At 43.8% G+C, this 27,997-nt stretch overlaps 1 protein-coding gene across 1 annotated transcript; it reads right to left on the bottom strand.

Moving 5' to 3' along the window:
• Positions 1 to 2: 2 nt before the first annotated feature.
• Positions 3 to 23,622, bottom strand: HHLA1 (HHLA1 neighbor of OC90). The gene is made up of 16 exons (XM_055546889.1): positions 23,544 to 23,622; positions 22,339 to 22,398; positions 20,742 to 20,801; positions 18,556 to 18,636; positions 17,975 to 18,058; positions 17,507 to 17,590; positions 14,154 to 14,237; positions 13,889 to 13,945; positions 13,688 to 13,780; positions 10,483 to 10,746; positions 8,354 to 8,599; positions 7,153 to 7,221; positions 6,753 to 6,827; positions 3,511 to 3,667; positions 1,235 to 1,317; positions 3 to 46 (listed from the first exon to the last, which is right to left on the bottom strand). The coding sequence occupies exons 1-16, from the start codon at positions 23,620 to 23,622 to the stop codon at positions 3 to 5; spliced, it is 1,620 nt and encodes a 539-aa protein (XP_055402864.1).
• Positions 23,623 to 27,997: the final 4,375 nt, after the last annotated feature.

Here is a 27,997-nt window from a genome sequence, read left to right as displayed (position 1 = left end):
CCTCAAACAGACTTGCAGATGTTCTCAAGGCATTTTTGTTTTAAGGCTGGAAGAAAAAAAAGAGAGAGGGAGAAGGGAATGCTATAGAGAAATAAATTCTGGCTCAGACTATTCCTAGAGGGCCAGTATGTGGCAGTGCGCTGGACAGGGTGTCACTCAGAGTCAATGTCAGAGAATGAAGGAGCTCACGCAAGGACTGGCAGTCCAGTGATCAAGACTCCACTTTCCAGGCTTCCCTGCTGGCTCAGAGATAAAGAATCTGCCTGGCAAAGCAGGAGACATGGGTTCGATCCCTAGTCCGGGAGGATTCCACGTGCCACGGAGCAACTAAGCCCGTGTGCAACAACTATTGAGCCTGTGTTCCTAGAGCCCGGGAACCGCAACTATGGAAGCCCAGGTGCCCTAAAGCCTGAGATCCACAAGAGAAGCCACTGCAATGAGAAGCCTGCGCACTGCAGCTAGAGAGTAGCTCTGCTCCCTGCAGCTAGGGAAAAGCCTGCACAGCAATGAGGACCCAGCACAGCCAAATATAATTAATTAATTAGTTAAATAAAAGCCACAAGGGAGGACAGGAGGACTGCATTGTATTTTGCTTGACTGTTGTAATATAATGTACGGCCATATGGCCACTCGGCTTATATTTGAATTACATTTAGCAGGGGGTTTTCAGAGTTCAACTTGGTTCCGTGATTTTTAAGAAGCCAGATTCCCTTGACCAGACAGTTCAGAAAGATGGAACAATAAAATGGCCACACTGTTGCTTTGGGGAACAAACTACATCAGCCACTTTTGTCAGCAGGAGTGAAAATTAAAATGAAGACGTCTGGCCTCTGAGGATGCCTGAGGACAAGGATGGAGGTGCCCTACACCCCGCTTGTAGCAGGTCAGGCTGCGTCTTTTTCTTGAATCATGTGTACACACTTGGCTCTGGTCAGGCATTTGAGAGCTTACATGGCGATTCTCTCCTGTTTCATTTGTCTTTGTCTTTAGAGCTTACAAGGAGACTCAGAGAGGGGAAGAAGCTTGCCCAAGAGCACACAGAAAGACACAATGCTTTGCTGGGCTGACTCCTGCTTTTTTTTTTTCAAACTGTTAGGCGAAGGGAACTCAGAAATACCCTAGACTTTTTGTCTAGGATTCATGATCGCTAAATGAGTTACACCTCCTCCTACTGATCCTGTGCTAAGGCAGAGTTCTAGACCTTTTTCGTAAAATAGTCTGGCTGTGTACTTACTGTGTGAATGGAACACCCTTTTCACCCTCTGACAGATGTATGTTGCATTCTTCAGAAACCAGGAATAGTAGTCAAGACAATACCTAAAGATCGAAATCACAGTCGAGAGTAATTATTACCCTTTGTGGCTATTAGAAGAGAACCATCTAAAAAAGAAAGTCATAATGGCTAATTATTCACAACAAAAAATTCTCTCTCTCCATCTTTATAGGCTGTGGGAGGAAAGGTAGAGAATGAGTCTTCACAGGAAAAAGTTCAGACTTTAGAGTCAGAAAGACTTATTCTTCTACCATCAGGACTTGCCAGGACATGTGACTTCAGGCTGATTACTTAATTCTTTGAGCCTTAGTTTTTTCATACATAAACAAAAGACAATAATAGAATCTAAACTCTTAGGGTATCTTGCGGAAGACAGGAGACACTGTTTGCAAAGATCCCCAACGGTGCCAGAATTACCATTAGTGATGGTAATGGTACCATCAGTGATGAATATCATCTATTTTTGTGTGAGGTGGTCAGAGTACAGGGCTGTTAGAGTTAACCATGCAGCCAATACCTAGCAAGACAACATCCTGCTCTTGGCTGGTGACTACAGAAATTGTTTCAAAGGGCTTCAGTGAAAAGGTCACACATATCATTAGGAAGAAGAGTTTTCTGTGCAAATTGTATCACTGGCTGGATGTCGGACTCTGGGAATCTACTTCCCTGTCAATCCTTCACCTGATATACAAGGAGGCTGGGCTAAACATTCTCCAGTTGCTTCGATTTCTATCATTCTGTGATTCTAGTATTTTCTGTGCTGTGCTAAGTCGCCTCAGTTGTGTCTGACTCTTTGCATCCCCGTGGACTGTAGCCCACCAGGCTTCTCTGTCCATGGGATTCTCCAGGCAAGAATACTGGAGTGGGTTGTCATGCCCTCCTCCAGGGGATCTTCCCGATCCAGGGATTGAACTTGCATCTCTTATGTCTCCTGAACTGGGACGGGGACGTCTTTACCACTAGTGCCATCTGGGAAGCTTCTGGGGAGCAGCAATTGCTCATGTAGAGCTTGGCAATAAAGATTTCCCAGGTTCTATCGCCTTCAATTTACCTGGAAAAGGAAAATCCCTGGGAAATTCCATGGACAGAAAAGCCAGGACAAAAGAGCCAGACATGACTTAGTGACTAAACAATAGACAAAATGCTCTGATTATTCTCTTCTAATAAATCATACCAGGCTGAAGGCATTGGCTTAAAGCTCAACATTCAGAAAACTAAGATCATGGCATCTGGTCCCATCACTTCATGGCAAATAGATGGGGAAACAGTGGAATCAGTGGCTGACTGTATTTTCTTGGGCTCCAAAATCACTACAGATGGTGATTGCAGCCCTGAAATTAAAAGACGTTTACTCCTTGGGAGAAAAGCTATGACCAATCTAGATAGCATATTAAAAAGCAGAGACATTACTTTGTCAACAAAGGTCCATCTAGGCAAGGCTATGGTTTTTCCAGTGGTCATGTATGGATGTGAGAGTTGGACTATAAAGAAAGCTGAGCGCCGAAGAATTGATGCTTTTGAACTGTGGTGTTGGAGAAGACTCTTGAGAGTCCCTTGGACTGCAAGGAGATCCAACTAGTCCATCCTAAAGGAAATCAGTTCCAAATATTCATTGAAAAGACTGATGTTGAAGCTGAAACTCCAATACTTTGGCCACCTGATGTGAAGGGCTGACTCATTTGAAAAGACCCTGATGCTGGGAAAGGTTGAGGGCAGGAGGAGAAGGGGACAACAGAGGATGAAATGGTTGTATGGCATCACCAACTGGATGGACATGAGTTTGGGTAAACTCCAAGAGTTAGTGATGGACAGGGAGGCCTGGTGTGCTGCATTCATGGGGCTGTAAAGAGTCAGACACGAGTGAGCAACTGAACAGAACTGAACTGAGGGCACTGGGGCTCAGGGCCACTCAAAGTCCTCTGTAATTATTCCAGCAGATGTAACACAATGTAACACAATTCCAGCAGATTTGTAACAGCAGGTGCAGCAAGTCAACTTGACAACACTTGACTGCACTGTGGCATGGCCACCCGCCTTGGCTCTGGGGACCCAGAAATGAATGGGGTTCCATTCTGGCTCTCAAGGAGGTGACATTACAGCAGAAGACCTACTGGGGAGTGCATTCCTCAAGGTACCGCTGTCCCCTGTGTGTTAGTTATTTAACGCCTGGCCGCCTAGTAGCCTGCAGAGGAGCCGAGCAGAGTTAGAAGCCTGTAAGTACTGGATGCAAAGAATACCTCCCGGCCTCCATCCTGGGCTCTCTCTTCTGGCTCGTGCAGAGGCATTGCTGGAAGAAGCGGCACAGCTCCATCAGACAAGGGTTGAGCTTCTGCACTGTCAGCGCGAGGGGAGCAGCGGTCATAGCCCCCTCCTTAGAGAGCGGCTCAGGACACCCTGGAAGATGCAATCCCAGACCAGTCACATCAACAAGCATTTAGCATGCATCTTCCCTGCAATTCAGGAGATCCCGGTTGGATTCCTGAGTTGGGAAGATCCCCTGGAGAAGGGATAGGCTACCCACTCCAGTATTCTTGGGCTTCCATTGTGGCTCAGCTGGTAAAGAATCTGCCTGCAATGCGGGAGACCTGGGTTTGATCCCTGGATTGGGAAGATCCCCTGGAGAAGAGAAAGGCTACCCACTCCAGTATTCTGGCCTGGAGAATTCCATGGACTACAGTCCATGGGGTCGCAAAGAGTTGGACACGACTGAGCGACTTTCACTTCACTTCTCTTCCCTTTGTTAGGGTCTGTGCTGGGTGAATATTGTCTCGCCCCTGGTCTCAGGTAGCTCTGGACCAACAGGTAAATGTGGCCTTGCTTCACCGTGACTATCAAAGCTGCTGTGAGAGATCCTAGAGAGGAAGAAAGGTGAGGGACCGATTCCTGGAGGAAATCAGAGATGCTCTTCCTGAAAATTCCTAGAGAAACTTTACATTCCTCATTAGATGGGTGGGATGATGGATAGCTAGAGCTATATAGAGATAGATAATATGGGTAGAGATGGGCTTTCCAGGTGGCTCAGTGGTAAAGATGCCACCTGCCAATTCAGGAGACGAGGGCTCAATCCCTGGTTTGGAAAGATCCCTTAGAGAAGTAAATGGCAACCCACTCCAGTATCCTTGCCTGAAAATCCCATGGACAGAGGAGACTGGTGGGCTACAGTCCATGGGGTCACAAAAGAGTCGGACACGACTTAGTGACTAAAGAACAACAGATACAGATATAGATCCAGACTGTTATTGTTCAGTCACTAAGACAGGTCCAACTCTTTGTGACCCCATGGACTGTAGTCTGCCAAGTTCCTCTGTCCGTGGAATTCTCCAGGCAAGGATACTGGGGTGGGGTGCCATTTCCTTCTCCAGGGATAGATCCAGAGAGATACAGCCAACACATTTTCTAAAATTCAGTCCGACCACTGCCCCCATCCGCACCTCTCATGCCTTTCTTTAGAACCTGGAGAAAAAAGGCTTGTAAGTTCCTATGGTAGCATAATCAAATCTTTGTCTGAAAGGCCCATTCACCATTCACTGCAGGTTTAGAGCAGGGCCAAGGCAGATCTTAGGTGATATGAAAAAGGAGACATGCAGGGTCCAGCAATTTAATAATGCCGTGTTGACATATGACTGGATGGTCCGGGAACATTCAGGAAACTAGTCTTGAAAGGCATCCAGGAGCGGGAGGGACCTGAGAACTCAGCCTTTGAAAGACTCACTTTGTATCCAGTTCTGTCTTCTGCCAACTGGCTCCACAGAAACAAAGGAGAGCGCTGGACCTTCAAAAGTTGGGAAAATGCAGCGCAGACCACAGAAACCCCAAGTTCTGAACCTCTGTCAGGAGTCATGAAAACCCACATGCAATCCCAGAACAGGGTTTTCTCTTGAATTCCGTAAGAATGAAGTACACACCAACAAGGGCCTACTGTAGAGCACAGAAGACTCTGCTCAGTGTTGCGTGGCAGCCTGGGTGGGAGGGGAGTTTGGGGGACGATGGATACATGCATACTTATGGCTGAGTCCCTTCACGGTTCACCTGAAACTGTGACAATATTGTTAATCTGCTACACTCCAATACAAAATAAAAAGTTAAAAAAAAAAACAAAAGAAGTGTGCATACAGGGATGGCCTTTCAAACAGAATGGAAGTTAATGACACTCAACAGCTGGGAGTCGAATATTTCTTTTTTTTAGGGCTTGACAGATATAAGTTTTTATATATAAAATGGATAAACAATAAGGACCTACTTTATAGCACAGAGAACTATATTTGATATCTTATGATAACCATAATGGAAAGGAATATTACAAAATATATATATTGCATATTTGTATGTAACTGAACCACTTGGCCTTACAGCACTGATTAATGTGACATTGCAAGCCAACTATACTTCAATTAAAAATTTAAAAAATTTTATTCTATCTGCATGTATTGCGTACATTAAAAAAAAAACATGTTTCAAAAGATATAAAAATAAGATTAAAACATTAAAAATAAAAAATGATAATAGGGCTTGATGACACCAATATAAGTTTTTCTAGTTTGCATGGGCTGTAAAAGAGCTTCTAAGGGTCATTTTATTTAATTTTTTTCAGATGAAAATCCTTGGGTTATTTTATTTGATAACAATGATTGTCAATTTCTTTAAGTAACTGTAACAGTCTTTTAAAACAAATTGTTTATTTATTTGGCTGCACCAGGTCTTAGTCTCAGCATGTGGAATCTAGTTCCCTGATCAAGGATCAAACTCAAACTCCCTGCATTGGGAGCAAGGAGTCTTAGCCACTGGACCACCAGGGAATTCCCTCTTTTTTCTTTTTATTGTTAAAGTTATCCCAGTTCTTTCTTTCTTTTTAAGTGAGGTATAATTGCATTAAAGGTTACATATTGTATGATCCTAGTAATATAACTTATTTGGGCAGGGGGCAGCACCATGCAGCACGTGGGATCTTAGTTCTCCGACCAGGGATCGAACCCATGCCCTCTGCACCCCTGCTTTGGAAAAGCATAGTCTTAACCAGTGGACTGTCAGGGAAGCCCCAGGGGTTGAATTTTGGAGTCATCCTTTCCTCCTTCCTCTCTTTCTGCTAACGTCATGCTCATTGTAAGAATGGCTTCCATTTGCAAAGCGTACAGCACTTTCTCAATGGGCGTTCATTCAATAAAAATTGTTTGAATTAAGTTATATGGTGCTGTCCGGTTCCAAATCACTTCCGTACACATTATCTTACTCAATACAAAACCCTGCAGAGGAAAGACATTTTTAGTGCCCACAATAATTATTACCATTCTCGCTTTACAGCAGAGAAAACTGAATTCTGGAAATTGAGTGCAGGAGGGTACCTCACCAGTAAATAGCAGAGCTAGGATTTAATCCCAGCAGTCTGAATCTAAATTTATCAAACAAACCTCTTTTTATTATAGTACACAACTTCACCCAAAACAAACAAAAGCTATAGGAGTGACAGGGCGCTGGTACATACTTGAAAACTGGTGGGTTCCTGGGATCAAGGCTGACTCTTCACCAGGTATAAAGGTCCACACGGCAGGGAGGTCACCTGCATAGGTGACAATGGCCTCACAAAGGTCAAAATGAAATGGTCTTGGGTTATACATACAACCAGAGAATCACGGCATCTTAAGGAACTCTCAAATCTATAGAGAAATTGTAGTCAAGAAAGAGGAAGTGATTTATGAAGATTACAGGGTCATTTAACAGCACAGCAAGACTTAGTTCTCCTGCCTGTTTTCCTTCTAGAACCAGTAAAGTACAATAGCAAGCCTGGTCTGCCTGCAGACACCCCCATCGCCTCATGCCACTGCCCTTAAACTACGCTTCCCACCTGGGGTATAGCATTGCCCTTTGCAAGGCCACATTCTTACCTGCCTGTGGATATTTGGGGGCTGGAGCCTTGGTAGGATTTGGAGTCTGTGTGCCAGGGGTGGATGGACCTGGGATGAGAAGAGAGAGAGGTGAGCTTGGCTGTCTTCTAAGGATGCCTGAGCAGAAATGGTGCCCTGACACCAGTCCTGCCCTGTTCATCCCCTGCTGCCTGTCAAGCCAGGTGTCTGGTAGGATGCTGAGGATGCAAAAGTCAGTTAGAAATAGCACAGCAGTGAAGAATGCTACAATCCACTGAACACAGTTGCCTATAACAAGGGCATCTGGCTACAGGGATCAGAAGAAGTCATTTTAAAAACTCACAAACCAGGCTTCGCCGGTGTCTCAGGGGTTAAGAACCTGCCTGCAAATGCAGGAGATATGAATTCAATCCCTGATCCTGGAAGATCCCACATGCCAAGAGCAACCAAGCCCGTGAGCCAAAACTACTGAGCCCGAGCTCTGGAGCCCAGGAGCTGCAGCTACTGAGGCCCGAGCACACGCGTGCCCTTGCTCCACAAGAGAAGCCACTGCAGTGAGCCTAAGTACCGCATGCAACTGGAAAGAAGCCCGAGCCGCAACAAGTATCCAGTACAGCCAAAAACAAATAAACAGAATTTTAGAAAGCACAGAAACCACTTTTGTCTGGTTACAGGAGTAGAAAATATGGAAAATTCATGACACTGCAGTGATGAAAAATCAAAATCCTCTCTGCTTCCCAGATACAGTCATGGTTAACGTGTTGTGAATTTCTTTTCAGTCTTATTTTGGTCTATTTTTAATTTTCTGTGTGTATTTATTACACACACATGCATACACACGTAAATACATAAACAAACACATAATTGGAATCAGACAACAAAGTTTCAGGCCATCCTCATATTGTGATTATATTTTAATGTGCATATCATTATATTTATATGTAATTAATAGAGGTAGGGGGCTTCCCTGGTGGCTCAGTGGTAAATAACCTACCTGCCAGTGAAGGAGACACAGGTTTGATCCCTGGGTAGAGAAGATCCCCTGGAGAAAGAAATGGCAACCCACTCCAGTATTCTTGCCTGGGAAATCCTATGGACAGGTGGACAGAGGAGTCTGACAGAGACTAGCGGGCTACGGTCTACGGGGTCACAAAAGAGTCGGACATGACTCAGCAACTAAACAACAACAACAGCGGAGGCAGGAGTGAGCAATCTCTCTTACCTGAGGTCGGGCTGGTCTGCATCGGGCTGCCAACTGCGGCTGCTGTCCCGGCGGGAGGCCGGGAAAGGCTCCTTGTGTTCATAGTCTCCTCGGGCTTAGGAGACGTAGGCAAGGAGGCAAGGGTCTCCCAGGGAGGCCCTGCAGGAGCTTTCTCGCTGGTGACCTGAGCCCAGGGCGCAGGTAGAGTGGAAGCCTTTGCCTGTCCGTGGCCCGTCACCCATGGAGTTCTGGCCACCTTCCTAGTAGCTGCACGGTAACAGGGCATGTACATGTTGACTGCCTTGATTCAGATGTAAAATTGACAAGACATTGACATATAATCAAAGGGTATATGCAATGTGCACGCATAATATAGATTATCCAGGGACTCCAGCTCTGTCCTGAACTGGAATAAGGGGACCAAACTAAACTTCGTTTTCCTAACTACCAATCAAGAAAAAAATTCTCCAAATTTCTAGGTCACTAAACAATCAGCTAGAGTGTGTGTTTGGGGGATGGTGGACTCTGTGAAATTTAAGCAATCAATACATTTCTAATCATGTGGCATAGTGGAAAGGTTACAAGGTTTAAGGTGAGGAGACCTGGAGATGTACATTCTGTCCCCAACTCCTCTGTGCTGCGAACTTTGGGGCAAGTTACCAAACTCTTTTTAGCTTTACCATTAAAATGGAGGTGATGGTGATGATGATGCCAGCCTGACAATATCACAGGATGGTTATTAAGACAAGCCTTCTCTTGTTGATCTTTTAAACAAAACTCGTCAGATGGTTTTCACTTGCTTATTCCCATGGTAGGAATCAAAAAAGTTTTTTTTTTCAAGTTTTTACAAAACTAAACTCCTGGGAGTATCTTAACTCTATAAGTTAAGTTGGAAACAATTGGCATTTTAAAAATATTCAGATTTCTCATCCAGAACATGATATATCACTTTATTTAAACATGCTTATATTACTCTTGTTAAAGTTTTAGGTAGTTTTTCTTACATAAAACTAACACTTTCCCTGTTAGGGTGATAGCTAGGTATTTTATGATTTCCCTGGCCACCTGCAATCACGTCTTTTTCATGTTATACCAGAAATCACATCTTTTTTCATGTTATACCAGAAAGTTTTCTTATTTTGTATAACTGTCTAGGTGCAGATGTATTACTACAAACTTTTCTAGTTAGTGAAGCTGATTCCTTTTCCTCATTTTTGTTTCCCTGCCTGCCTGACTTTTATCAATTCTCATCCTTCTCAGGGGAGCCTCTCTCTGGGTTCTCTAGAATAATAGCTCTTTGTAGGCTGAATAACAACTAATCAGTCTGCTAGCCTATGCCTTTCTCCCAGGTCTGAGAGCTCAGGAAGGAAAGAGAACATTGATAGAGCCATGGGTTTTTTTTTAACAGCTAGCCTGGGGTCTGATATTAAACACATGCATTGACAAGTAAATGAATGAATGAATTCTGGTGACTCTGGTCCAGTGCTGGAGCTCATTGAGACATAACTGTCTTTTAATGAAAGAGTTATCTCAGTCGTATGTTATTCCAAATAAGATTAGAGTGCCTTTTACATTTCTAGTGGTAATACCATTGATCAGTGTCCACAAACATGATGGGAAAGGAAGAACTTCTCAGCAGGTCATTGGCAGCAGCTTTCTACACTGACATCAAGTCATTAACGTATTCTTGGCATCATTATCCAGCCTAACCCTACCTGCCAGAAAATATTGAGTTAATTTCATATCATTAGTGTGTGAATTTCAGGAGATATTCCCAACCGCTTTGCTGAAATAAAAATACCTGATGTTACAATATAATACAATTATGTAAGATATTACTATTGGAGGATGCTTGCATGAAGTGCACCAGGAAACTTCTGTACTATTTTTGCAACTGTGAATGTTGAACTACTTCAAAATTTTAAAAGTTATAAAAATAAACATTAGAAAGACATTATGCCAGTGATATTTGTCACCTTTGCTTATAAGTATTAGACCCAGACTGGTTCACATCTCTTATTTAAGGGATGCTAAAGAAAGGGGTTAGTGGAGAAGAGATAAAGGAAGGATTTCACTTATTTATCTGAGCCCAGAGGGAACTGGGGTGGGCGGGCAAACAAGACAGGAGAGGAAAGGGTGAGAAATCTTACCGGAGGCTGGGAGGGTGGGAGAGGCCATGTCCTGGGTAGCTGTGGCTCTGGCCGTGGCCTTGGTTGTGGCTCTGCTGTGATGCTCAGGAAGCACGTTTGTCTTCAAGGTCTGCTCTGCCTCTGAAGGATGCATTGTGTCTGTCCCGGAAGAGGTCCTCAGAGCAGACACTCCAGCCCTCTGGGCTCCACGTGGGGGGCTCGTCCTCGGTAGTGTTTGCTGGCTTGTGAGTGTGAGCTGTGAAGTCAGGGCCGACGCCGTGGTAGCTGCACATTTAAGGAGACAGTCAAGAGCAGCTTTACTATGCTGATATTTTGGACACAAAGAACTGTTGAACCACTGGAAGATCATTGGACGGCAAATATACACAATACAGAGGTTCAAAATCACTCGGAACTGTACCTGACATCACCAAGAAGAGGGTTTCTCCTTCAGTGAGCTGAAACTAAGCTGAAATATCAAGCTCTGAAAACACTGCAGGAAAAAGCCCTGTGCACAAAATGCAAAGCTGTCAGACCCAAAAGCATCAGACACTTGACGTGTTTCCTGAACAGAACCTGACTCCCGTCAGAGTCCTCGCCCACCTGGCAGCCCTTTGCTCCTCTGTGGCTCTGACGCTGGTCCCTGGAAAAGTGCTTAGGTTTGCTCAGGTGCCCTGGGGGTATGACTAGGGGCCAGGGGTGAAATCTGGGAATTAGGGGTTCTCAAGCAGAAACCACTTGAAAGATAGGCTCCCACAAAGACAGCATGTGCGTGCATGCCAGTTCAGTCATGTCCGACTCTTTGTGACCCCATGGACTGTAGTTCCCCAGGCTCCTTTGTCCATGGAATTTTCCAGGCAAGAATACTGGAGTAGATTGTCATGCCCTCCTCCAGGGGATCTTCCCGACCCAGGGATCGAACCTACATCTCCTGCATTGGCAGGTGGATTCTTTACTCACTGAGCCACTCAAGAAGCCCCCTACAAAGACAGAAGGAAGGCTTCATTCAGAGGAAGAACCCCCCCAGTGTCCTTGGATGCTCCATGAAGAGGAGGAAGAGACTCAAGTGTTCACTAAGCCTACCTCGGTGGAAGGGTGGCTTAGGGAATGGGGGCCCATGTCAGAACAGGACAGGCTCCCAGTAGCCCATAAGGTCCCATCCTCTGGGTAGACGAAGGCTGGCCTGCAGACAGGTGGGGTTTCAGCCCCTAGTTGCCTGTCTGGCAGGCAGCTATGTGTTGGGCACAACCAGTGAAATTGCAGAAGGTGGCCCTGCAACCTTATTTCCTCTCTCTTGCCTTACTTTCCGGGCTCAGCATCACTCCACATGCACCAGAAGCCTGGTCCTTGCTCCCAGATGAATGGACATGGGGCTGAGTACCTGCCAATCAAACCATCACTCAGACAGGTGACTGCCGTCAAGCACATCAACCTTGGGTCAACACAGTCTCTCTTCCCAAGCAGTTGTTGCTTGGAAAATTTACAGAAAGAGCACAAAAGGAGAGACCTAATTGAGACAGTGAGTGGAAAGTCATGGAAGGACTCTCTGAAGAAGTGAGATTGGCTTAAGCCTCAGATCTGTCCTCAGAATTGAAAGGAACCCGCCAATGGCCCATTGCATCTCTTTATCAAGCACAAGTTGATAACTTCCATAACTAAGAGATGCCCTTTAATAAGGGGTTCCCAGGTTGCACTAATGGTAAAGAACCCGCCTGCCAATGCAGGAGACATGAGATGTGGGTTTGATCCCTGGCTCAGGAAGAGCCCCTGGAGGAGGGCATGGCAATCCACTCAAGTATTCTTGCCTGGAGAATCCCAGGGACAGAGGAGTCCGGGGGGCTAGAGGACATGGGGTCATAAAAGAGTTGGACACGGCTGCAGTGACTTAGCACACCCTCACACCCTACCTACAATAAATACCAATCAAGGCAGCCTTGTGAAGTGGAATTGGAGATCTACTGCAAACTTCATTTCACTCCAAGGAACACTGATGAAGAACCTACTGTGCACAAAGAACACTGTGAGGCATCAAGATGAAGGCAGACCGTGGAGATGAAGGCAGACCGTGGAGCTGAAGGAGGCTCAGCCTCTGCCTTCAAGTGTGATTCCTTGAGGAGACACACAGATAAAGTCATCTGTGATTCAACCTGGAGTAACAGAGAGTCCAAATGAGGGTTGTAAGATTACAGAGGACAGAAGACTAATTTTGGTTAGGTGATTTTGTTGGAAAGAAGAGTCAGTAGCTGAGTTAGTCATTGACAGACAAATTGGATTCTGAAATATGGAAAAGTAGAGAAGTTCCATTCTGGGATGACAGCAAAATTCCAAAGGTGTGGAGATGTATGCCATCTGCAAGAAGAGGCAGGGGTTTCAATAGAGTTTTAGCAAGAGATTTATGTAAAGAGAGTAGATGAGTGTGGGCTTGATGATAGAGAAATGTATATTCCTTGCTAAGGATTTCGGACCCTCTGCTGCTGAATTAGGAGTTCTGAGCAGTAGAAAGATATAACCCAATTATATTATAACTATTTTGGGAATGGATGGATATTTCAGAGAAATAAGAGACTGAGTCAAAGGAGATTGGTTCAGAGGCTGCTATAGTAAAGGTAGATGATGAGAACTTGAACTAAGATCATCACAGCAGTATAAAATAGTCTTGGAAGATCAGCCACATTGCAGAAACGTTATTCGGCTAGAAATGACAGCTAAGTGTAGAAGAGAAAGCTTTAAGGTGACCCAAAAGGCCACCTGGTGCCAGAGAAAATGCAGAAAGATGGGGAGGTATGAGTATGGAGGGGCAGAAGATGGTATCTGGGATTGGATGGTATCTGGTATCTGGATGGCATCTGGGTATTATGGAGTGGCAGTGTTTACAATAGGGTCACAAATTCAAATACGTACAAAAGTCAGGTAGTTTATATGAGAAAAGAAGTGCGAGGCAACAGGAAGAGGTGAGGGCTATGGAAAAGAGGAGAAAAGGGTCTCTCCTAACAGGGAGGATGGCAGTTCAACTCCATTTGCTGGCTGCCAGGGGTGAGAGGGAGGACCCAGGGCTGCCAGGTCTTTTGACAAAAATAAATCTAGAAATCCAAAAAAATTTCAGTGACAAAATCCTCTGATTTTAACACAACACAGCTAAATAAAATACCTGAGGGCAGCGTTCAATCTTCAGCTTGCTAGCTGGGACCTTGGTCTGGAGACTATTGTAGGAGTTTGGGAGGGTTACACTCACCCAGAACACCAGATATGTTGCTGGTAAATGTGTAATTGATAACAGGGGACTTTTCCACCAGCTCCCAGAAGTCAGAAAGATTCCGTCCTGCAGAAACCACAGCAACAGGGTCAAATCTTGGGCTTACCTGTTAGAGAGTTTGCGTGTAATTCTCAGCTCAGAGAGCTGGTCAAAGAATGGCTGCTGGTGGTTCACCTGACTTTCCTGTCATCACGCAGATGAAGATGCAGTCGGATTCATTCGTTTGACTCACTGCAAAACAGACCAGGACACAGCAGGACTTAGCAATGGGCCTGAAGCTGTTAAGTCTTTGGTTGAAATGAAAGTTAAGTTGGAAATTTCTAGCTCCAGTTGTTACAGGAAGACAAGGCTAACTCCTGATTTGGGAGCCCTGCTTCTTCGTATTCCGTGCTGAGTGCCACATCTCAATATTTGCCGAGCATTTTCAAGACGAGCAGACCTGAGAGGATGGAAGCTGACTTAAACATCTCTGTGAGGTGGCTGCTGGAATTTCCAACGATGTCCACCAGGAGGGCGGTGAAGTCTGCAAGACAGATTGAGCAAGGTTGCATTTCTGAAGCTCAGTTTAAGTTTCAGAGACATGAGAGGAAAAGTACATTGTATGTGGATTTTTCAAAGTAAATTTAACAAGTTTGATTTAGTTCAGTGTATTGAGGAATACTAACAACCATTTTTAATATTACCAGTTTCTTTTTTTTTTTTTTTTTTTTTGCCAAAAAAAAAGAAACTTACCAGTTTCTTTTTAAGTCTTAATTTTAGTCAGGCAGAAAACTTCTGGATCTACCACTATAATCTCCTTTCTTCTCTCATTTCCCTCCCTGCCTGCACCGCACCCCCCTTCCTCCCTGCCCCCCACCATCCAAACCCTTCTCTGCCAGTACCAAAGAGCTGTGCAAGACCAGAGTATTGAGTAATGAAAAGATCAGTAATTTTTCTGATTTGTTTCCCTTATACCTCACGATTTCATCTCATTGATTTAGAACACCAAATTCACTGGATAGGAAGCAGTTCTGCAGACATGGGATGTAAATTTAAGTAACCTCAGATTTTCAAAATGGTATCAAATCTAGTGGTGGATTATAAATGGTAGACTACCAAAGGAGACAAGAACTGTACACAAAATAGACCAAGGAAGCTTTTCTGCTGCCCTCCATGTTAAGAAGTCTGATGGGAGGAGACTGAGACAATCTTACCACATTTCAAGCTATAAAATCTCTCTCTGAGTGCATTCTGAACAAGTCTTAACGTGGCGGGAGCCACTGACCGATGAAAGTTCCTATTACACTTCCTACGCATACAGCTGCCTCCTCCTCTGCTGTCCATTTATCGTTTTCCAGGACTCAGCTAGGTTTTGGCTTCTACAACAAGGAGTATTTATTCTAGGAGCCCCAAACAGTGAATTTTGAAAGACACTTCCGTGGATAGTTTCCCATCATGCCTTGCATAAATGATTGTTTTCAGTAATAGGGCTATGAGCTGGGGTTGGGGGCGAGCTTTGAAAATATAGAACCCAGAGCATTGAAAATATGGAACTCAGAGAGGTATGAAAAGGAAATGTGACGATGGTGAAATGTATGTATCATGTGAGGCCAGTGGGAGGCGGGTGCTACCCTCCGAGCTGGGGTCTCGGTGCCATGTCATCACCACGCCGCATGGGTTCACGGTTGGTCTCCTGGAGGGTGCTGCGGTGGTGCACCTACAGTGTGGACACGTGACCATGAAGAAGGTAGGCACCCTTCGTGATGTCTGTTTAGACCAGTCTGTCCCTAGTCACATTGGTAAACGTAAAAACTGAAGAGGGGAAGTACTTCATTTCTCATGCCATCTATTTTCTATTTCTCAAAAGTCTCCATTGCTATTAATTCATTCATCTAACATTCATTGAGTGTCTACCATGTGCCAGACATCACTGAGGCACTGGAGGACTGTGTAAAACCCCATCTCTGCCCATCAGGAGCTGAGATTAGTGGGGGAGAGAGACTCATAAACAGACCAAGAAACTGCAATCCACAATTTCAGTCCACTATTAATAGCACATGCATCATATAATGAGAGTTCCTTGGAAAGCAAAGAGCTCAAACCAGTTAATCTTAAAGGAAATTGACCTGAGTACTCTTTGGAAGGACTGATGCTGAAGCTGAAGCTCCAATACTTAGGCCACCTGATGCAAACAGCTGACTCATTGGAAAAGACCCTGATGCTGGCAAAGACTGAAGGCAGAAGAAGAAGAGGGTGATAGAGGATGAGATGGTTGGATGGCATCACCGATGGACATGAACTTGGGCAAATTCCGGGAGATGGTGAGGGACAGGGAAGCCTGGCATGCTGCAGTCCATCGGGTCACGAAGAGTCAGACAACACTTGGCAACTGAACAACAACAACATTAATATCACATGGAAGCTATGAGCATGGCTTTGGAGCCCAGACACCAAGGATGGAGTTCAAATTCTGTGCAAGCTTCAGAGAGATGAGGAAATTTCCCAAGGTCTTAGAGTATGTGGCAGGGCTTGAATTCGAGCTGAGGCCTGCCTTGTGCTAAAGCGCCAGCTCTTCTGAAAATTTCTACCACTGCTCATACACATCTCTTACTCAATACATTTGTCAACTCTCCTTTTAGAGCTGCTCCTACAGTCGGGTCCTAGGCTTGGAAGAGAATCAGTTATCACTGCCTCGAAGACATTCTTTGTTTCGGTGAAAATTTGAATTATCTGAGTAACAACATGTAGATGAATGATATCGACTACTTTCATATATAATAGGAAGTAGGGGGAAATTTCTTTTTGTCTATCTAATTGGTGATGACCTATGAATGTCTCAGTACTCAGTGTCGACAAGGGTGAGGAAAAGCACACACTTTCAAACATTACTGATAAGACTGTAAACTTATGCAAGATTTCTAGAGGACTGTTTAGTGATGTGAATCATCACAAGACCCCCTTTCTGTCAGACAACAATTCTATTTTGAAGACTTTATTGTATAGGGATAATTGGACAAATACTCCAAGTGATTGTACACAGGTACTCATCACACATTGTTGAGAACTGTAAAAAAGTTTGCATCAGGAGAAGATAAATAAATTATGGTACTTTTTTTCAATGAATATTATGAATTTGTATGAAAGGAAATTCATATTTATATTCATTGGAATAAAATGTTTTTTAAGACCTGCTGATTAGTTTAAATAAGTTTATAAAACATCATAGAAAACATTGTAAATACATGAATATACTGCCTTTGAAAAAAAAAATCAGACAATACCAGGTTCCCTTAATCAACACTCTTCTATTTCAAACCCAGACTCTAATCTTCTTTTTGGAGGTAATCACCCACCCGGTGTTCAGATAGGCATATATTTTTTCATCGGTGCTATTTTACTCAATTTATTTATTTTGCAAGTTCCTTTCTCTAATTGGAAATGTCATGGAAATATTTCCATACACAGACCAAATCTGGTCACATGCACATATTTATGTACTGTCTATGGCTGCTTTCCAAGATTTAATTATACAGCAGACTATTCAACCATTTTCCTGATGATGGGTGTTTAGATCATTCTCAGATTTTGCTCTTAAACAATGATACATTTTGTTCTTGCCCTTCTGCACAAACAAAACTGTTTCTTGGTAGGAAACCAAGAAAGGAAATCTCTGGGACAATGAACGTGCACGTATTTAAGCATAATAGATATCATGGCATTTTCTTATTTTAGTCAAAGGAGAAAAAGAAATTCTACTTATATAAAAGGGAACAAGCAAAATCAGTTGCAAGCCTCATGATGAGTTGTACCAACCTGACAAATCGTTGGTTTGGTTGTTTAAGCAGTAGCAGTACCGTGTGGGGAAGTTGTCTGGATCCACAGTCTTCAGGTTGGAAACTGTGAAGAGAAACGAAGTCCACAGCAACCCTGACAAATAGCCTGGCCCTGCCTGTCCATCACTTACCATTCTTAACACCAAGAAGAGCTTGGCGAGGGGAGAAGGGAAGGATGGATTGGGACTTTGGGATTGGCAGAAGTAAACTATTAATATGGAATGGATAAACAACAAGGTCTTACTGTAGAGCACAGGGAACTATATTCAATATCGTGTGATAAACCATAATGGAAAAGAATGTGAAAAAGAATGTATATATACATATATATATATATATATATATATCTGAATCATTTTGCTATGTAGCAGAAATTAACACAACACAGTAAATCAACTATACTTCAATAAAATAAATTAAAAATAAAAGAAGAGCCGTCAGCACTTACTGTTATAAATGGCCACAGAAAACTTGTGGAAGGCAAATGAACTGTAGGAAGTGACACTCAACAAAGAGAAGAAGTTCTTGCTATCTGCCAAAGATACCAAGATAAAGAAAGAGCAAATGCCCACCAACAATATTGAACAGTAATAGAAATTACTAAATTGATCATAGAGGTTAACAGCACAATGAACAAATAAAAATAAAATAATGAACATTGAACATAATGAAAATCAAATCAAAGCAAACCCCAAAATGCAAAACTACATGTTCCTTGACTACATTTCTTGATCTATCTTTAAACTGGCAATTCTCTCACAATATAGCTATGATTAGAGATGACTACACAGGTGCTGTGTTTGGAACTCATCTTGCTCTCAAAATGCTGGCAGGCCTCCTACTTCATTTGGATGTTTTCAATCTCATCATGAGTTAAGTAGGACGCACATCCTCCACTCAGAACACAAGGGAGTTGAGATACGCAGAAACAGCATGGGTCTTGCCCAGGTCATGGAGAGTCCAGAAGTGAGGCAGGAAGAAAACAAAAATGAACCTGGATTGTGCTTTAAAAAGAAAAAAAATGGTTACCTTTTAAAGCTCTATTCAGCATCCCATTCACCAGCTCTGTGAGGTTAAGTGCAGACAGATCGACTGACCTTGCAGGCAGTTCTGAAAGAGATTCAAAGATAATGTCACCAGCAGGCCTTTCTTGGCAACAGAAAAAGTTCCTCATTTCCAGCATTCAGGCAGATGCGCCTCCTGTTTGGACATGAACTCACACTCTGTGTTGGGCACAAGGATTTGGAAGATAAAAGGGAGTTCCTGTGACAGCTAATGACATACCCCGTGACAAGCAAGAGTAGAAAGGAGAAGTTTGGGTGAAACACAAGGAACACTTATTTTAGGGAATAGTTCATCTCTGCATGTGGAGAGAGTAGAGATTGGCAGTGGATGCTCGTGTATAATATATCAGCTCCAGGAAATTGCAGTTCTCAATGTCCTATATAATACAAATAATGACATTGTCCTACAGAGAGGCTTGGATCCTGGCTGACATTTGGCCTCACCAGAAAGACTTTGTTTTCAATTCTAGAATTCTGATGCTTGGATTACATCCTCAGAGATTCAGACTTAATAGTTCCCAGACATCAGTGGCTTCTCAGCTGGCGCTACTAGTAAAGAATCTGCCTGCCAATGCAGTCAGTCAGTTCAGTCACTCAGTCGTGTCCAACTCTTTGCGACCCCATGAATTCCAGCACGCCAGGCCTCCCTGTCCATCACCAACTCCCAGAGTTTGCTCAAACTCATGTCCATTGAGTCGGAGATGCCATCCAGCCATCTCATCCTCTGTCGTCCCCTTCTCCTCTTGCCCCCAATCCCTCCCAGCATCAGGGTCTTTTCCAATGAGTCAGCCTTTCACATCAGGTGGCCAAAGTATTTGAGTTTTAGTTTTAGCATCAGTCCTTCCAATGAACACCCAGGACTGATCTCCTTTAGAATGGACTGGTTGGATCTCCTTGCAGTCCAAGGGACTCTCAAGAGTCTTCTCCAACAGTTCAAAAGCATCAATTCTTCAGCACTCAGTTTTCTTCACAGTCCAACTCTCACATCCATACGTGACCACTGGAAAAACCATAGCCTTGACTAGACAGACCTTTGTTGGCAAAGTAATGTCTCTGCTTTTGAATATGCTATCTAGGTTGGTCATAACTTTCCTTCCAAGGAGTAAGCGTCTTTTAATTTCATGGCTACAATCAGCATCTGCAGTGATTTTGGACCCCAAAAAATAAAGTCAGCCACTGTTCCCACTGTTTCCTCATCTATTTGCCATGAAGCGATGGGACCAGATGCCATGATCTTAGTTTTCTGAATGTTGAGCTTTAAGCCAACTTTTTCACTCTCCCCTTTCACTTTCAACAAGAGGCTTTTTAGTTCTTCTTCACTTTCTGCCATAAGGGTGGTGTCATCTGCATATCTGAGGTTATTGATATTTCTCCCTTGGACATGGGGTTGCTCCTCACCTGCCAATGCAGGAAACTAAGAAACCCAGGTTCAATCCCTGGGATGGGAAGATCCCCTGGAGAAAGCAAAGGCAACCCACTCCAGTATTCTTGTTTGGAGAGTCCCACTGACAGAGGAGCCTGGCGGGCTACTGTCCATAGGGTCGCAAAAAGTTGGACATGACTGAAGCGACTTTGTACTGCACACACAGCACGGACATCAGCACCTAAATCCATCCATTCATCCATCCACCAATTGCCCACATATTGATAGCGTGCAGCCAAGTGGAGAGATGTGACAAGGTAGAAACAGTGGTCAATGCTGCTTTTTATGTTTTTCAAACAATGTCTTTTTCAACTCTTACTTAATGTTCAAATAATTGTGGCTAAAGCGATCTGAGGATTGGAGAGACACTGCAGCCCTGCTGTGGGGGTTGAGAAGTGAAAGTGAAAGTGTTAGTCGTTCACTTAAGAGTCGTGTCTGACTCTTTGCAACCCCATGGATTGTAGCCCACCTGGCTCCTCTGTCCACGGAATTCTCCAGGCCAGCATACTAAAGCACGATGCCATTTCCTTCTCCAGTGGATCTTCCCAACCCAGGGATCTAACCTGGGTCTCCTGCATTGCAAGCGGATTCTTTACCATCTGAGCCACCAGGGAATCCCTGGTATTGGGGGTTGGGGATGGGGGGGCCGTCCAATGGTGGGAGAAGTGATCTCAGTGGTCCAGGCCTCTCATGGAGCACTGGGGTGTGTGTGAGGGGGGAGTACTCACCTGTAGTGTCAAGAAAAATGATCCCCTTTTCTCTCCTCTCTTCTTCTCTGAGGCTGGACACTGGGAAGAGAAAAGCCTTCAGGAGAAAAATGGAGCCTTCAACCCCAACCCCACGCTGCTGGAGAGGCCTCAGAGTTCTGTACTATAACTGCCCTCTGACGTCGTGAAGGTCAGCACTGCTGAATGCACTGCAATCCCTCCCCCACCCCTGGGCTTCTAGTCTCCTTGAACTGGACATGCTCTGCTGAGTCACTTCAGTCGTGTCCAACTCTGTGCGATCCCATAGACGGCAGCCCACCAGGATGCCCCGTCCCTGGGATTCTCCAGGCAAGAACACTGGAGTGGGTTGCCATATCCTTCTCCAATGCATGAGAGTGAAAAGTGAAAGTGAAGTCACTCAGTCGTGTCCGACCCTCAGCGACCCCATGGACTGCAGCCTTCCAGGCTCCTCCATCCATGGGATTTTCCAAGCAAGAGTACTGGAGTGGGGTGCCATTGCCTTCTCCAGGACGTGCTCTAGAAATGCACATTTTAATCAATAGACAAGCTGATTCCCATGCAGGGCATCTAGTCCACCCCTTCTCTTCACTGGGATGGGAAACTGAGGCTCAGAGAGCAGAAGAACTCACTTAAATTTGCTCAACCAAGCCCTGGTAATAAAGAGTCAGAACCTACTTCCAGAAGAGGGAGTCACTTGCCCACTCAGCAAATTTCATGCTGCCAAAGAAGAGAATGTCAAAGGAAATCTTGAAATACCAAAGGCATTCATTCATTCTTTATTCTTTCAATAAACATTCATCTAGGACCAAGCAGAATGCTAGGTGTTTGGTATAAATAAGTCAATGGGAAAGGACCCTGTCTCCATGTCTGCAGAGCCTATTGTCTGTGGTTTAGAGGGAGGAGAGACACTCACATGTCATCCCATGTGAGAAGAGTCAAACAGGGAATATCAAGATGCTAGAACACCTCTATCAGAGAACCCAACCTGTTCTCTGGGATGGAGGAGACATCCCTGCAAAGCCGAGACCTGAGAGGTCAGCTGTTTTGGACTAGATGCCACTTAATCATACTGCATCATTTACTACTATTGTTGCAATGATTACTTTTCATGTCACATTCCAATGGACAGGTGTTTTGTGCCCATTTTATAGATGGAAAAACCAAGGCACAGAGAAACTGGAAAATGGGTCATTGTGTTACAGCATGAGTCAGGCTTTAGGACTGGTCTAGTTACCTGTTGCACCAAGCCAAGTCCCATCTTTTTCCTTCTTAACTTGTTTATTTCCAGATGCTGGAATAAAAGTTTTCATGAGTAAAATGGTATCGTGGAAGCACAGCCCCAGAAATTTCTAACATTCTTAAAAGTCATCTTATCCATCACTCCCTTTGAAGGATGAGGAATTGAAGTCCAGAAATGTTAAGTGATGTGCCTAAATCCCACCTCTGGCCAGTCATCCTATTCCCATCTCCCCTCCTCACCCCAGATTCTGGCAACCACCTTTCTTATCTCTGCTCTTTTAAGTCTGACGATTTTAGATTCCTTGTAGGAGCAGCATCATGCTGTATTTGTCCTAGGAAGGAACACCTGTTCATTTACCTCTTGTAGGTAGGAAAGTCATGACATTTTCCTTCTCAGCTTCTCCTCTAAAGGAAGACACTAAAGTCAAACAAAAAGATTTCATCAGAGAAATTATAACACAGACATAATATCAGAGAAAATTTAATCCAAAATAAGCCTTTTAAAGATGAGAAAATTGCATTGTGGACTTGCTTAAAATCCAACATGTACTTGGCTCATTCATTCACTAATTTAGTTATTAAATATTTATGGATTAACTATAGCAATGCTAATAGTTCATCATGCCATTAAGCATCTAGATTTTAATAGACATTGTGTGTATTAGATACTGGGAGAGTACGATGGAACAGATAGACACAGAGTCCATCCTTACGGAATTTATGGTCTAGTAGGGAGGGCAGACATGAAGTAAAGGAAGACCCAGGGATGTCATTTCAGACAACGCTAGTTATGCTGAAGGGCATTCGGAGCTCATGGAACAGGGAGCCTGATCTAATCTCAGTGATCTGAAAGCCATCCCTGGGAGACGATGCTCCACTGAGATCTGAAAGGTGAGCATATTAGAGCAGAGACAAAGCTGGCTCAAGGGTTAGTCAGTGTATAGATGACAGTCTGAGCCCAGGGTCTGAGATGGGCAAGAGTATTATTTTACAGACTGGAAGAAGGCCAACATGATGGAGCAGAAAGGATGGAGACAAGGGATTGTAGGAACTGGAGCGGGGGAAGTAGTCTGGATCATGTAGAGCATGTAAGGACTGAGGAAGCTACCCAAAGAGAAGAAGTAGAAAGTCATTGAATACTTTTTGGGAGGAGGAGGAAAAAATGAAGGATGAACTGGGGAAGTGGCTTAATGAAATGTCTGAGAGAATGCCTTAGGCTGGTGAGTAGAGAATGGAATATGGAGAGACGAGAGGAAGAGGAGAAGCAGGGAGCTGGTTTTGGAAGCTCCAGCAAAGGGAAGATGATGCCTTGGACAAGGGTGGTCACTGTGGAGGGGAAGAGCATTCTGTTGCATAAATGGGACTTGAATGCAACAGAATAAATGGGACGAAGGACAAAATCAGAAATAGGGGATTCGCTATTGTCATTTTGATTAATGGCAGTAGTAAATTTGATCATTTAAGATTCTGGGCTGAAACACTGGATGCTACAATTCTCTAAAGAACAATGAATATTCAAACAGAGTTTATAGACCAAGACACTTGACCTTTGACTAGACCCACCTGTGTTGAAAAGGGACAGGACACAAGTGAGATCCAGGCACAGCCTCACCAGAGGACCACGTAGCAGGAAGCCTGGCATGTTGGTGATACTCTGGCCCACCTAGAAGCAAGCAACACAAACACGTGGAGGAAACCAGCTGAATTACTAACCACCTTGGTGCAGAATATCCACCAGGGAAGTAATATTGAGAACACCGCATGGGGCATCACTAGAAATAGCAATCTATAAAAGGCACTTGTGCTCTGATGGGTGAGGTTATGCAGAGGTAACAAATTGACTCCATAACCTCACTGGCTGACATCAACCACAAAAGTTGATTTCTTGTTTACAGTCTGTACTTGCTGCACATCGGTGGGGAAGTTGGTTCTTCAGGGTCACTCAGGTGCCCCGGAGAGTGGAGGCTTCACCTTCTGGACATTCTCCATCCCTGTGGCCTCCTTAGTCATTGACTCATGGTGGCAGTGGAAGAGAGAGTTGGAGGATTATACCCCGACTCCTAAATGCTCTGGCAGGAAGTGACATGCTTGCTTTTATTGACAGCTTTCCACCAGAATTGCTCGTGTGGTCCTGCATAACTGCAGTAAGTCTGGGAACATGGAGCGGGGGTGTATGCATATTTAGGGAGAATCAGTGTCTCTTCCTTGGGTTCTCTGACTGTTTAGATGCGAAATGAGCTTGCCAGGTGGTGTTAGTGGTCAAGAACCTGCCCACCAAAGCAGGACACATAAGAGATGCGGGTTCAGTCCCTGGATCAGGAAGATCCCCTGGAGGAGGGCATGGCAACCCACTTCAGTATTCTTGCCTGGAGAATCCCCACAGATGGAGCAGCCTGGAGGGCTACAGTTCATAGGGTCGCAAAGAGTCGGACATGACTGAAGTGACTCAGCACGTAGCACATAGATGGGAAATACCCTTCAAATACAACATCACTGCAGCTTATAAATAGGAAAATTGTATTAATACACATGTCCATATGAGTGTTCACACTCTCTTTCTTTTTCTGTAGCACTGTGTGCCAGCCATTCATCAGGGAATTTGCTATGCAGAATCATATGACAGTTAAACCTGCAAAGCTGAGACTAATAGAAAGGATGGTGAAAATTTATTGAGTGCTTTCTTTGTGCCAGACACCACACAGAATGCTGCTTGACGCATCTTATCACTTCACGACTACACAATCTGCATGTGTAGGTACGAATGTATTACCCTTTCATATGGGCTGTACAGACTTGATTTGAAAAGAGAAGCCATTTGCCAGGGGCGAAGAATAGAATAGAGCTGGTAGGTGAATTGGGGAAGGGGAGAAAAGTCAAGAGAAAGTGCACCAGGTTTGGGGAAATTGCCTCAGGAATTAATCTTCACGGCAAATTCTGTTTTAAGAAGTTTAGTTGTCTATTGATGGAAACACCTCCTTTGGAATTTTCTTGAAAGATCCTTGTAAACATTTAAATTGCCTTTTTTTTTTTTAAGAGAGAACAACACCTGGGGACCTTGTTTTTTATTTAATTAAATTAATTAATTTATATTACATTTTGACCACACAGAGTGTGGGATCTTAGTTCCCTGCAGAGGGATGGAACTCACACCCCCTGAGGTGGAAGTACAGCCTCTTAACCACTGGACCACCAATTTAAAGGGAAGTCCTCTAAATTGCTTTCTAATTATTGGTAGATACTTAAGTGGTATTTCCTTTGGATGTCAGCTTGGACAGAGACAGGCCTTAAAAGGAGCAAGACTCTGGGACTTTCTTAGAGTCCTTTTAGTCAATTAAATCTGTCTATTCTTTGAAGCTCAGTTTTCCTCATCTGCAAAATGGGGATAAGAGAGAAGGTCTTTGTGACAATTTAGCTCAGAAGGTCTTTGTGACGATTTAAGATATGAATCTCAAGTATTTAACCCAGTGTCTGGCACATAGAGCCTCTCTATACATATGCCAGTCATCTTGGGCAGGCTGGTGACACAGGAACAGATCAGACATGCCACTTGCCTAAAGCTGTTCAGTAACTTGGAGGAGACGGGCACACGAGTAACTAATTCACGCTAATTCACACTCAAGGTCAACTGTGGTACATTCTGCATAGACAAATTGACAAAGGGGACGAGAGAGACCGGTGAGTCCAGGACATATAATTTTCTCCATTAAAGGAGATAGGGGTGGGTGGACAATATGGCAAACTAGATGGAGAGTGTTTTCTCTGGTGCTTCAGCTGCTTCGAAAGTAGTCCTTCACCTCTCTGAGCCTCATGTGTAAAACAGTCACAGCAACTTTGGAGATACTTTGTGGAGGTTAAATCAGATAATGAAATATGGGATCAAGTGCAACCTCTGACACATAGTGGAAACTTCGGAAGCTTAATTCCTTTCTCGTTCTCTTCTCTTTTCCCCTCCTTTCCTGCTTCCTCCTCCTTGTCCATCCCAGGTCCCCACATCATACCAGAAACATACAGAGTGAGTAGACACAAATAAATGGACATTCTATTTCTCGTAATAGAAAAATAATTATCCACATCTGTATAATAGACACTTCTCTTTTGCTTTTCGGTTGACCCCTGTTTCATTGTGTGACCTGCTCTTTCCCATTTATTAAGAGTAAACATAGTAACATTTATAACTTTAAGATGACAATTTCTATTGATCCTGCTGTGAGAAAAATGCATTTTTTCTTCTGTCTAGTTTTTCATTCTTTGTCATTGACCAAATTACGCATTTGGAGTAGGGTTGTCAGATTTATCAAATAAAAATACAGGACACTCAGTTAAATTTCAGTTTTAGAGAAACTGTGACTCATTCCTCAGCGTATCTCATGTAAGATTTGGAATTACCCTAGTTTGGAGAGGGGGAGATGTTTTTTATAAAAGGAAAGTTGCTTTTAACATAGACTTGTGGAGCTGGCCCTGGAGTGGCTGCTCAGTGAATTCTCTGCTGAATTAAACAGAATCTGTGGATTCAACACATGAGGTGGGAGTCTCACCGTGTAGCCTTCAGATGGTTCTTTCTCCTTTTTAAAGTATTTTCACATTGCTGAGGGTCCCAATAAACTGCTCCTTTTTAAAATATATATACTTAATTTTTAAGAAAAATTAAATGGATGAATGAATTATTTTAATTTTTAATGTGTGTTTATTTTCTTGACTGCATGTGGGATATTAGATCCCCCACCAGGGGTCAAACCCACACCTCCTGCACTGGAAGGTCTAACCCCTGGACCACCAGGGAAGTCCCTAAGCTGCTCCTTTTTCTGCTCTCACTTCCATTCAGTCCTGGAGAGGAAAACTGAGAAATTGGAGGGAAACGGGGGGTGGGGCAGCATGAGTGGTAGGTGGGGGCTGGGGAGGTTCTGCCCACTTTTCAGCTCACACCAGCAGAACTGGCTGGATTTCGCCTCTCAGTCACACTCAGGAGGCCAACCCCCCAGCCTGCCTCCCACCTTGACAGCCTGCGCCACCAGGGGATACCGGAGCAGAGGGAGGCGCAAGGGTTAAGTTCACCCAGACTTGACTTGCATCTTGAGTTGGCAAGTGTCATCTGGGTCAAGATACTTCACCTTCACTCACTCAAAAAACCTCATGGAGCTCATGGCATGGGTGTTGCAAGCACAGACCCTGGAGCCCAGCTGCCTGACTTGGCTTCCTGGCTCTGTCAGTCCCACCATGCAAGTTATTAAATCTCTGTCTGCTTCTGTTTCCTCACCCTTCGGCTGCCATGAGGGCTCAAACATGTTGTATTTGTAACATACAATGAATGATGTATGGTGCAGAGCAAGGGCTATGTAAATGCTTAACAAATAAATAAAAGTATCGGTTACTTCAAAAGATGATGGGGGACGTCCCTGGTGGTCCAGTAGTTAAGATGCTGCACTTCCAATGTAAGGGCATGGGTTTGATCCTTGGTCGTGGAACTAAGATCCCACATGTCTCGTAGTGATAGGGTCAAAAACAACAACAGCAGCAGCAGCAAATAAATAAAGATAAAACTTAAAAAAAAAGATGGTGGTACTCTAATAGTAAGAAAGACAGTATCCCCCAAGCGAATAGAATTACACTCCTCAAAGTCATATTTTACAAAGACTGGCTCAGATATCCAGAAATTTACCGTAAAACTGGGTCATCATTATTTTGCTGCATTCCCTATTGCTTTTTTCTGAAATTTTTCTCCTTTTTTTTTTTTTTGAAGTATACTTGATTGCAGTATTGTGTTAATTTCTGATGTACAGTAAAGTGATTTAATTATACATATGTACATTCTTTTTCATATTCCTTTCCATCGTGTTTTATCAGAGGATATTGAGTGCAGTTTCTCGTACTGTGCAGTAGGACTTTGTTGTTTCCCATGGCTAGTTTTGCATAATCAATCAATGTTTCCTCGGTGGCATTGGCCTGAAAGCGAGTCGTGTAATGATATGATGACAATAGTAATGTCCTGAAGAGGGTCAGAACACGTGACCTCAAAATAA

This window comes from Bubalus kerabau, chromosome 14 (assembly GCF_029407905.1).
Source record: "Bubalus kerabau isolate K-KA32 ecotype Philippines breed swamp buffalo chromosome 14, PCC_UOA_SB_1v2, whole genome shotgun sequence".
NCBI classification, from domain to species: domain Eukaryota; kingdom Metazoa; phylum Chordata; class Mammalia; order Artiodactyla; family Bovidae; genus Bubalus; species Bubalus kerabau.
The sequence above is the reverse complement of the archived record's forward strand: the minus strand, read 5'-3'. Positions and strand labels throughout refer to the sequence as shown.